Source organism: Conger conger, chromosome 9 (assembly GCF_963514075.1).
Source record: "Conger conger chromosome 9, fConCon1.1, whole genome shotgun sequence".
Taxonomy (NCBI): Eukaryota; Metazoa; Chordata; class Actinopteri; order Anguilliformes; family Congridae; genus Conger; species Conger conger.
Genome location: NC_083768.1, coordinates 60,710,498 through 60,722,686, shown reverse-complemented (window position 1 = coordinate 60,722,686; position 12,189 = coordinate 60,710,498). Strand labels below are relative to the sequence as shown.

The 12,189-nt window shown below is 46.5% G+C and overlaps 2 protein-coding genes across 2 annotated transcripts in view; both read right to left on the bottom strand.

The window, feature by feature from the left end:
• The window catches only part of pals2b (protein associated with LIN7 2, MAGUK p55 family member b), a 17,621-nt gene extending 14,228 nt beyond the window's left edge, over positions 1 to 3,393 (bottom strand). The window contains exon 1 of the mRNA XM_061254822.1: positions 3,283 to 3,393. The gene's annotated coding sequence lies outside the window, so the exon portion shown is untranslated. The remainder of the gene's footprint in view (positions 1 to 3,282) is intronic.
• A 2,491-nt stretch (positions 3,394 to 5,884) lies between these two features.
• npy (neuropeptide Y) lies at positions 5,885 to 10,860 on the bottom strand. The gene is made up of 4 exons (XM_061255109.1): positions 10,763 to 10,860; positions 9,129 to 9,316; positions 7,005 to 7,085; positions 5,885 to 6,220 (listed from the first exon to the last, which is right to left on the bottom strand). The coding sequence occupies exons 2-4, from the start codon at positions 9,314 to 9,316 to the stop codon at positions 6,196 to 6,198; spliced, it is 294 nt and encodes a 97-aa protein (XP_061111093.1). The 5' UTR covers positions 10,763 to 10,860; the 3' UTR covers positions 5,885 to 6,195.
• Positions 10,861 to 12,189: the final 1,329 nt, after the last annotated feature.

The window sequence follows — 12,189 nt, the reverse complement described above, 5'->3', positions numbered from 1 at the left end:
GTCTGTCACAGCTGCTGTGCTATTGGGCAGGCAGGACCGAGGGGCGTGGCCTGCGGGAGGTCACTCTGGCCCAACCAGACCAGCGCTCTCTGTTGTTGCCAAGCAGCCAGATGATGGGCAGTCCGTGAGAGAGGGATTAAAGGCGGGATTAAATCCACTGTGGTTCTGTTTTAGAAGACTGCTTTAAAAGGTCAGCTGACACATTAAATATGAATGAACCGTACACATCACATAATTACACTATTCTACATCCAACAGGCCACACAGTACTACAGGAGAGCCAGTGACAATTTAACATACTGCCAGTGTGTTTGTGCATGTGTGTCTGTGGCACAGACTCTGTGCAGTAGTGTGTGTTTGTGTGTGTTTGTGTGTGTGTGTGTGTGTGTGTGTGTGTGAGAGAGAGAGAGAGAGAGAGAGAGATCTAAATCAGTGGATTCACTAATAACTCATTTTGGAATCACTAATCATTTCTTGTATCTCTGCATGGGCCAGTGGGGGGTGGGGGGTTTATCCAAATCCTCATGCCCCCCCCCCCCCCTCAGGGCTTATGTAGGTCACCCGCAATAAGAGGCTTACAGTGTGTGGTCAGGATGAAGTATCACACAGTGAGAGCCCAGCAATCATCACCAGCATCATTATCATCATCAAAATAGTCATGTCTGTATCCTAAAAACATTAACCTTTTACTCTCTCAAAAAACTCTTATTTTCTGGGCATTGTATGACTCTGTTTCACAATATACCAGATCTGGCTATCGTCCATCATCATGAAATCTGCCACTCGACACTGCCCCATACTGCTGCTCTGACCACTGCTCCACACTGCTGCTCTGACCACTGCTCCACACTGCTGCTCTGACCACTGCTCCACACTGCTGCTCTGACCACTGCTCCACACTGCTGCTCTGACCACTGCTCCACACTGCTGCTCCACACTGCTGCTCTGACCACTGCTCCACACTGCTGCTCTGACCACTGCTCCACACTGCTGCTCTGACCACTGCTCCACACTGCTTCTCCACACTGCTGCCCTGACCACTGCTCCACACTGCTGCTCTGACCACTGCTCCACACTGCTGCTCCACACTGCTGCTCTGACCACTGCTCCACACTGCTGCTCTGTCCACTGTTCCACACTGCTGCTCCACACTGCTGCTCTGTCCACTGTTCCACAATGCTGCTCCACACTGCTGCTCTGACCACTGCTCCACACTGCTGCTCTGTCCACTGCTCCACACTGCTGCTCTGTCCACTGTTCCACAATGCTGCTCCACACTGCTGCTCTGACCACTGCTCCACACTGCTGCTCTGTCCACTGCTCCACACTGCTGCTCTGTCCACTGTTCCACACTGCTGCTCCACACTGCTGCTCTGACCACTGCTCCACACTGCTGCTCTGACCACTGCTCCACACTGCTGCTCCACACTGCTGCTCTGACCACTGCTCCACACTGCTGCTCTGACCACTGCTCCACACTGCTGCTCTGTCCACTGCTCCACACTGCTGCTCTGACCACTGCTCCACACTGCTGCTCTGACCACTGCTCCACACTGCTGCTCTGACCACTGCTCCACACTGCTGCTCTGACCACTGCTCCACACTGCTGCTCTGACCACTGCTCCACACTGCTGCTCCACACTGCTGCCCTGACCACTGCTCCACACTGCTGCTCTGACCACTGCTCCACACTGCTGCTCAGACCACTGCTCCACACTGCTGCTCCACACTGCTGCTCTGTCCACTGCCCCACACTCCACACTGTGAGTTTTGTTTAAAGTGAGTAATTTTGAGTATATAAAGGGCTGAATGATGAATCGGGTACAGTTATTAAAACACACTGTAGTACAGCATGTATCAGTATCAGACATGATCTCCTGCGCACCAAACCATCTTTACTTCCCTCCAGTCTGAAGGACAGATTATAATTGAAAATAATTGAGATTTAAACAGGAAATAATTGGGATTTATTTTCACTCAAAGCCGCTTTTATTTTGCCCTGGGGCGCTGCTGGTTTCCTGAGAGATGTGCGTTTCTGTTCGCGAGAGGAGACGAAAGGTCACCTGGCAGGTAACCCGCAGCAGCGCGAGCACAGAGGAGACGGAATGTTCTGGAAGGAGTGTCCGCGTGGACCCGCCAGTCACCGCGGGTCAGAGACGCGCAAGCTCGCGCTCCAGACTGAGACGTCCTAACGGACATATCTATACATTACATTACATTAATGGCGTTTGGCAGACGCTCTTATCCATAGCGACGTACAACAAAGTGCAAATCTATGGGCTACTTGCGCCAAATGTGAAGTAAGAAAGACGTTTCCAAATCTCCCGGCCCCCCAGTCAACCTGTTCATATTCGTTCCGTATAAATGAACTTTTCGAGTTGCGCAACTTCTCCCTCCCATCGCGGCGGTCTGTGGGTAAAGACATGCGGATAATGCGCTCTTAACGACGCTCGCACGCAAAGCTGCCCAACACAGAGAACAGATCACGACATGACGCGGCGCTGGGAGAATGTCACCTTTAATTCTGCAGACTTTAATAGCGGAGGAATTAATTTCTTCAGTCAGACAGTCTCATCTCTGCTCTCAGCCCGGCGCAGTTAAAGCGCTACAGAGTAGCTAACGACGTCACTGCGCAAACACAAACGGGCTTGTGGCGCAAGCGTGGACGACAACAATAGATGTCTGTTGATACAGTATTTCTGTCATATACACTAATCGCGATCGCTGTGGTACTGCGTGGAACGGCTTGGTCTGACGGCGGGCGGCCGCCTCCACGTCTCAGCCGCCGAACGACGTGCAGACAGGGTCGAGGAAACTCCAGACTGCAGACGGAGTTATTAACATCGTTACAGAACTACTTTGTTTAAAAGTATAACATGTGGTCGTTTTGTCACCACTCTCCCGTTCATGAAATCTCAGTGTCAGCGCGAGCCCTCACCTGCATGCTGTATCTAGATCGCGCGCGGCTTTCAGACTGTTTCTGCGTGAGACATCTGACAGCAGATCGAGAGTTGAATGCACCTGCTAGCACGCGGATAAATCCCCCCAGCGCGCGCACACACACTCACACACACAAACACACTATTGGCCGCACACACACAAACACACACAAACTGAGCCAGCGCAGCGGATTAGAGGGTTCTTTGCTGTCGCAGGACAGAAGGAGCAGCGGCCCCCTGCATCTCGTGTCTATTTAAAACCCAAAGTGCGCGTTTCCGCTGGAACTCCGGACACCCGCGGAGATGCTCGCGTCTGCGATGCTTCCCCCTGGTTACTGCTTACCTTGAGTCGTGTGCTCGCGGCTCGTAGGCTAACCCCGCACCGTCCCGGCGAGAGATTCAAACCCCCTTCAGCGATCCAGGTCCCGCAGCGAACTATCCGCGCGTACTCCGTGCCAATCAAGCGGCCAAGACTCGCCTCTCGATGACGTTTGAAAACAAGGACCAATCGGTGTCACGCGGGGCGGGGCTGTCCCTCCCATTTTGTTTTCACTGTGCAGCGACCTGTGTGGTGACTTTAATCCCTTCTGACGGGGGAGCAGCGGAGCTACAGTGAGTGAGTGGAGGTTTAATGGCCACAGTAATTCAGCAGCAATGCTACTAAGTACCGATACACTCTACTAAGATATAGCCCACGGTGTCCAGTGTCCATTCAGCACTGTAGAGTATACGTCCAAAGGCAATAGAGACCATTATTATTCTGTAGAATTGGTTTAACACTGAACATTTTACTGCCTACCCCTTTCAGAAGTTATCATGCTTATGTTTAGATTCATTTTCATTCTTTGACTTTATTGATTTTCAGTTAGGGTTTATTTCTCCAGAAAAGATCTATCAAGTCAGAAACAAGTCATCTCCAAAGGGAGCCCTGTGATTGCATAGAGAACCCTGTGATTTCATAGAGAACCCTGTATAGTTAAAGGGTTCTGTGTTGAGTAAGCATGTTCTATGTGTGGGAGCTTTCACACGTTACACCAATGACAGAAAAAAAAAGAGTTTTTTTCTGAGAGTGTGTTAGGGTTAGGGTTAGGGTTAGAGGAATGTTCAGGGAATGAAAGAATGGACCATGGATTTAAACTCAGCCAGGGTCACATGATAGATAGGTGGATAGATAGATGATAGATAGATAGACTTTAGTCGGCCCGCTTCATGTATGAGAATATTTTATTCATTGTGAAGGGAATTATCCGGTAAAACCGGTATCTGGCAGATGGTTCGTTGCTCTAATAAACACGAGCTGCTCTTTTGTTGTTGGTGGCCCGCGAGAGGAGGCGTTTAATCAAAGCTGAGCCCTGCTGACGCACAGTGTCGCTCTCACATCTGTGATTAGACATTCCCTTCTTTTAGCTTAAAGTTCAGTGTAGCACTCCATACATGTCCACCGGAGGGCGACATTGCGCTAGTAATTATGGAAGCAACAGCGTTAGAAACTACTGGGGGAGCGGGCTATCAATCGAAACGCTTTTTGCTGTGCGTTATTTTTTTCTAGTAGGTATGAAATTTGCTTAGGCAGTTCTGTGATGCTTCGACGTCGCCTCATGCACCAATTAAAATGGTTTTAATTGTTTGTTCATGTTCGTGGGACAACTGATACTGCGGTGAAGTATTTAATTTGCCTCTAAAATGTCTAAGTCTGTTGACCCTCTGTGAGATGCGGAGCGCTGCGGGGCTGTCCTTCTGACCTGGAAAACCATCTGTGACGGACGAGCGCAGCGGGGAGAGTCTGGGGCCTTTCTGGTCTTAGCGAGAGCGATCTTACCGGCTCAAAACTCAGACAAATCGCGGTCATAATACATAATACAGGCTTAGTGATTCATTAAATGTGTGGTGTGTTTTCTGATGTGCACAAATAAAAACAGGAAAATCTGTAGGGGGGAGGTTGTGTTATTAATACATTTTTCATAAATACAGTAGTTTGGGGTGTTATTATAAAATATCGATGAGATTAAGGCATAGCACCGGAAATTCTTGAGCCGCCCGAACAATGCGTGCGTCTCCTGCGTCCAGAAGGCGTGCGTGTATTTGGCCACGAGAGGGCGCTGTAAACCCAGGATACTAAAACACGTCTCAGAACTGGAGCTACGCGGTTGGATGTCTTCATTAGCGAAAGGTTAGTTGTTGGGCCCTATTTCTACACAAATGGTACAGACGTCAGAGACTTTGAAACTAGTTTAAAACAATAAACCTTGTTTATTGTCTCAGACTGTTGATCTTAATTGGTCATGATGACAAAATCATACCAGAAGTCCCCAGCCCTGGTCCTGGAGAGCCAGGGTCTGTTTGGTTTTGTTGTTACTCAGCACTAAATTGATACATTAAACAGCCCAATACACTGTTCACCCTGCCAGTTTAATTGGCTCTGAATTTCTTGCTGATTTTAAGGTGAAAACCTGAACCAGCAGACCCTGTGTCTCTCCAGGACCAGGGCAGGGGCCCCCAGCAGACCCTGTGTCTCTCCAGGACCAGGGCTGGGGACCCCAGCACACCCTGTGGCTCTCCAGGACCAGGGCTGGGGACCCCAGCAGACCCTGTGGCTCTCCAGGACCAGAGCCGGGGCCCCCAGCAGACCCTGTGGCTCTCCAGGACCAGAGCCGGGGCCCCCAGCAGACCCTGTGGCTCTCCAGGACCAGAGCTGGGGACCCCAGCAGACCCTGTGGCTCTCCAGGACCAGGGCTGGGGACCCCAGCAGACCCTGTGGCTCTCCAGGACCAGGGCTGGGGACCCCAGCAGACCCTGTGGCTCTCCAGGACCAGGGCTGGGGCTGTGATCGCAGCGGATTCTGAATGATATCAGCCACACCTTTGCTGGAATGATGACCGTGTTATAAAGTGCTGGTGTTCTATGTCAGAGCTGCACTGGAAACATCAAACAGGGTAAAACTTCGCTCATCTTTAAATAATGAATTTTAATAGCACAGTTTTACTTTACAGTTAATTCCAATGAGAATGCAGGAATATGATACTTTAACAGGACTATGTACAGCCAGGAGCTGAGCTGGGCTGGTGGATGAGGAAGTGATGGCTCCGTGTGGAACTTTAACCCCCAGGTGCTGATGGTAGGTGGGCGGCCATGTTGGTGAGGTCAGGTTCAGGCAGTGTGCTGGCCATGTTGATGAGGTAAGGATGTGTTGTCACAGAGGAGGGACAGCAAAATTGGAGACACTTGGTACAAATGAGATGGCCACATTTTTATGATGTCACCACATAGACGGTTCCACATATCTGGAGACAGAGACAGACAAAAGGACCAATCAGACAAAGCCTCTTAACCATTTTAAGAATAGAGTTTTTGGATTTGTTTTTTCTCAAAATTCTAAGTCAGTGTTCTAGAACTCCACTGCATTCAGTCACCAGCAGTGATTGTGACATCAGCATTAGAATGTCCAGTTAAGAGCATTCTAATTACATATTTGTGATCTCATATCTTATAGAGTTAACTACAAACTGTACACAACTGCTAAAACCCAAACCCATGCAAGCAGGGTAAATGATAATGTAATTTGAACATAATGTGTCCTTCCATATAAATGAATCATAGCTATAAAGAGCCTAGCAACGGAACTTTGACATGTTGTGCTCCTGGAGACCAGTCCAGGGTCTGACACCCTCATGAAGCTCATTCAGTTCCCCTGTCCAATCAAAACCCGCACAACACACAAACTGGCCAATGGCATGTTGTCACAGTGCCGCTCTGTAAGAGTGCGTCTCACTGAAAGCCAAGTTCTCTTCTTTATTACACACACACACACACACACACACACACACACATACTCACACACACTCACACACACACAGACTCACACACACACACTCACACACACACACACATACTCACACACACACACTCACACTCACACACCCACACTCACACACTCACACTCACACACACACACACTCACACACACACACACACACACTCACACTCACACACTCACACACACACACACATACTCACACACACACACTCACACTCACACACACACACACACACACACACACACTGTACCGTGATCGGGGGCTGGTCTCGGTGCTCTCTCTCAGAAGCAGCTCTGACAGCAGTGTGTCGTCACTCGATCGTTTCCCGTACCTGAGAAAGAGCAGAACACACCTGTACCCCAACACACCTGTACCCTAACACACCTGTACCCTAACACACCTGTACCCTGTCTGCCCAGCGCCGACGCACCCCAACACACACAACCTCAAAACCTGAAGCTATCCTGTACAAAGAGTTAAGTTGTGTCAGGAAGATGATGCCTGGTCACAAAAAGTCATTATTATTGCAGTTAAGGGCCCGGTGAGTCAGGGATGTTTGTGCTGGTCTGTGACTCCACGCTCAGAGTGAGTCAGGGATGTTTGTGCTGGTCTGTGACTCCACACTCAGAGTGAGTCAGGGATGTTTGTGCTGGTCTGTGACTCCACACTCAGGGTGAGTCAGGGATGTTTGTGCTGGTCTGTGACTCCACGCTCAGAGTGAGTCAGGGATGTTTGTGCTGGTCTGTGACTCCACGCTCAGGGTGAGTCAGGGATGTTTGTGCTGGTCTGTGACTCCACACTCAGGGTGAGTCAGGGATGTTTGTGCTGGTCTGTGACTCCACGCTCAGAGTGAGTCAGGGATGTTTGTGCTGGTCTGTGACTCCACGCTCAGAGTGAGTCAGGGATGTTTGTGCTGGTCTGTGACTCCACACTCAGGGTGAGTCAGGGATGTTTGTGCTGGTCTGTGACTCCACGCTCAGAGTGAGTCAGGGATGTTTGTGCTGGTCTGTGACTCCACACTCAGAGTGAGTCAGGGATGTTTGTGCTGGTCTGTGACTCCACACTCAGGGTGAGTCAGGGATGTTTGTGCTGGTCTGTGACTCCACACTCAGAGTGAGTCAGGGATGTTTGTGCTGGTCTGTGACTCCACGCTCAGAGTGAGTCAGGGATGTTTGTGCTGGTCTGTGACTCCACACTCAGAGTGAGTCAGGGATGTTTGTGCTGGTCTGTGACTCCACGCTCAGAGTGAGTCAGGGATGTTTGTGCTGATTTGAGACTGGGAGGTCAGAATTGTGAATCTTTTTTCAATCAGTTTTACTCGGTTAAATAATGGTTAAATGAAATCAAAATGTTTTTACTAACAGTCATTTTCCAAATCCTCTTTAGCTTCTGCTCGTCATGGCTGATTGGTCGTTAATATGATGACACATTCATCTTGGAACAGGTTCTTATGAATTTCCATTATTTCACAGAAAAGCCAAAACTTGTAACGTGTGCCAGCGAATCATGCAGCGTGTTTATTAAAAGAGTCGCCAGATCTTCATGAGTAAACACACAAATCTATTCACTCAGACACCATGTCATTCATTTCAGAAGATTTTACATATTTCCCATAAATGTGTTTAATTAAATAAAAAAACATTATTATTCGTTTAATCTTTTTTATCGGAACACCCAAGATTATTTTGGTTAACACTGTACAATAATAAGTTTCCTCTTTTAGTATGTATATTATTACAGCTATTATTACGAAAATTACTACATAATAATGTTTTTGGAGCCTTTTCTGTTCCAACATGTTCCTGGACTCAGCACCTTGTGCTAGTATTGTGGCTGTTCTCTATCACACCATTCAGGTTATCACACCAGATCTGGGTCAAATACGTAACTGTTTTTCACTCAAATACTTTTCTGTGCTCGACTGATCTTGCCTGGTGCAATTGAGCCAAGGTGCACAGAAAAGACCAGTCAAGCATTAAAAATGTTTTGAATCCAAAATGTATTTGATCCAAATCTGTTTCACACATCATGAGGTTGATATAGTGCCTCAGGGCGGAGTGATATTTACTGCTGTGTGATGAGGTTGATGTAGTGCCTCAGGGCGGAGTGATATTTACTGCTGAGTGATGAGGTTGATATAGTGCCTCAGGGTGGAGTGATATTTACCTCTGCCGTGTGATGAGGTTGATATAGTGCCTCAGGGCAGAGTGATATTTACCTCTGCCGTGTGATGAGGTTGATATAGTGCCTCAGGGCGGAGTGATATTTACCTCTGCCATGTGATGAGGTTGATATAGTGCCTCCGGGCGGAGTGATATTTACCTCTGCCGTGTGATGAGGTTGATATAGTGCCTCCGGGCGGAGTGATATTTACCTCTGCCGTGTGATGAGGTTGATATAGTGCCTCAGGGCGGAGTAATATTTGGCGAGTTCCTCCGCGGGCGCGTCCTCTCCGGGGTTGTCCGGTTTGGACGGGTATCCTTCCGCCAGCGAGCCGAAGCAGATCAGTGTGCAGACCAGGAGCACCACCACGCCCATCCACATACCGAGGGTCACGCGCATCTTCACCGCGTCACAGGGAGGAAACGGCTGTTCAAAACACGGGAACTTCTGCTCCAAGGCCGAGTGATTAACATTCCTTATTTCTTATATTTGAAGGCCCACTCAGAAATTTCGGTTCCTAATATAATGCGTATAACGAACTAAAAGACGAAGTTTTTAGCTGATGCTTTTATCCAAATTGTGAAAAATGTTGAAGTTTTCAAAATCAAATCAATTAATCAATTAATTAAATGTGCATTATGGCACCGGTTATTGGGTATACTCAGCAGTAGCAAATACGGATTGCGATGATTTTACATTCGCAAAAAATTATAGTCAAACAATAAGTATAGAACTGGTTCGTTTTCAAGTGAATAAAACAGGGTCAAATATTTAGTAAGAAGATTATTTACTGTGTGAGAGAAATTTAAAAGATTTTTTGTCCCAATAGCAGGTTGTCGAGATGAATTCAAAATAGATCAACTTCAAGACCGTCACAGAAAATATTTTAAGACAATAAGACTGTGACTAAAGGGTGAAAACAAAGTCAACACTTCCGCCAAAATATATACATAAAATCAGCCCTTTACAAACAAAAAAAAACCCATGTCCGAGCGACAAATCTAGGTCCAGAAGAAGCGCTTTGAGTTTACAGATTTATGATTGAATGAGTTTCCGTCTGCAGATTTACTCTGCGACTCAGATCTCACAATGCCCGACACCGTGCGCGCTCTTTTCACGCCTGTAATTAGCCATGAAATCAGAGGTCATTAGAGACACGGGGAGCTCTTTGGAGGACACTCGCGGTAACGGTAACGTAAGAGTAACAAAGCCCCTTAAAAAATAAATAAATATTGTCTACTGTATTAATACTATTAATCAAAATATTAATTTTGAATATTCATTGAGAGTAGAGTTGTTTACGTATGTTATCGGAGACATATCGTTACAGAGCAACATTCTCAGTAATAAATCAACCGCAATCGTCTAATGGGAACAATATGCAAACTGAGTCAAGTGTACTCAATTAATTTTACATTGAACAGCTGTTCGCTGAAGACACCGTTCGCCAGGTAGCTGTTTAATAATTCGCAGGGGCTTTTACATTTGATATTTTCATTTTAGTAATTTAGCAGACGCTTTTAATCCAAAACGACGTAATAAAACTGTACTCAACAGATGAAAAGTATCAATTCGCATATACATACTCCTGGTACGAGTTGTTTTATTATTTTAATTAAGTCTTGGCATTTCCAAACTTTACATTTTAGTAAAGTCCAGCCCAGAAATTATCAAAAGTTTGATAAAGGCAGAGCTCTCTGCCCTCTATTTCGACTATTTCGTTTAAACAATATCTGATAAAAATACATGTTGTACATTCTGTATTCGCACCCGTGTTTCCAGGTTTGAGGAAGACACAATGCAGCCAAGTAAAAGTAAGGTAAAATGAAAGTTATTTGTACTCACGTTTATTGAGTTGATGGCTGAGTTTTGAGCGGTCCCGTTTCTCCGGCGCGGTTTGCGGTGCGTACCCAGGCTGTGGGTTTTATAGCGCGGCGCGGAGGGAGGGGGGCCCGCGATCACGCTCCAGCGAACGCGATTCTCTTATCGCCGCCGCGCAAAGCGCAGGGACGCGTCATGGGCTTAGCTGTCATCGCCCGTTTAAAACAACATTTACGATAAATGTGATTGGTTTTTGTCGCAAGTGAAGAGGGTCTTTTTTCCACTTAAAACTCGTGTAATTAGGTGGAATGAAATGACAAAGTACACATCGCACAAAGGGAAGCCGCGATTTGTAAATTAGTCACTCAATTTTATGCATCTCATTGTGGACAGGACGACAATTTCCACCCCAATTCAGATAATATTATTATAATCACAAATAGATCTCAGAAAATGTGACAGCCTATTTCAACAGCTATTTGTAGGAAGGAGTGTGATTAAATATGAGATGTAAATAAAATGTGAACAAGCGCTCGAGAAAAACAAATTGCACTGAATCAGTATTTTATCGATGAAAAAAGCAACATTCTGAACCCTCAATCTTTTTTCTCGCAGATGATCGTTTTGCAGCATAGTCGGATATAAATTTCACAGAGAAGGAAAAAGGTGACTCTTTTATCTTTCCGCGGATGTGTTTCCGTCCGCATCAAGCTTAAACGGGACTATCACTCAAACGATGTGATCATATGTCCATTATTCCTTGGAAGTATATTTAATATTAAAACATCTAAACATGTTAAATGTTTTATGTTACACATAATCTCCTCTCGTAGGCCAGATTTTAGATGAATAATATCGCTAATAACATTACCTGACACTACAATCTCTAAGAAGACGCGGTTACGTTAGTAAGCAACGAAGTGGAGAACATCAGGGTTGCTCTCACAAATGTAGAATCACCAAGAAACTACAGACGGTCCTTTAATAATCAATAAGTGTAATAATCAATAAGTGTAATGTTAACCCAGCAAAAACAATTTGTACTGTAACAAATAAAAGTAGACAGATACACTGTACACAACGGCAGGTATCACATTCACTGAAGAAGGAAAACGAAAGGAAAAAAGAGAGAGAGAGTGGGGAAGGCACATGATTGGGACCCGGAAGGTCGGTGGTTCTAATCCCGGTGCAGCCACAATAAGATCTGCACAGCCGTTGGGCCCTTGAGCAAGGCCCTTAACCCTGCATTGCTCCAGAGGAGGATTGTCTCCTGCTTAGTCTAATCAACTGTACGTCGCTCTGCAAAAAAAGTGTCTGCCAAATGCCAATAATGTAATGTAATGTAATGTAATGTAGAGTCTGATGAACTCCTGAATGTGTCATAGGTGTGTAGAGTCTGATGAACACCTGAAGGCATATCAGCTCTTTAACCTAAGCTAGCCCCAAGGTTA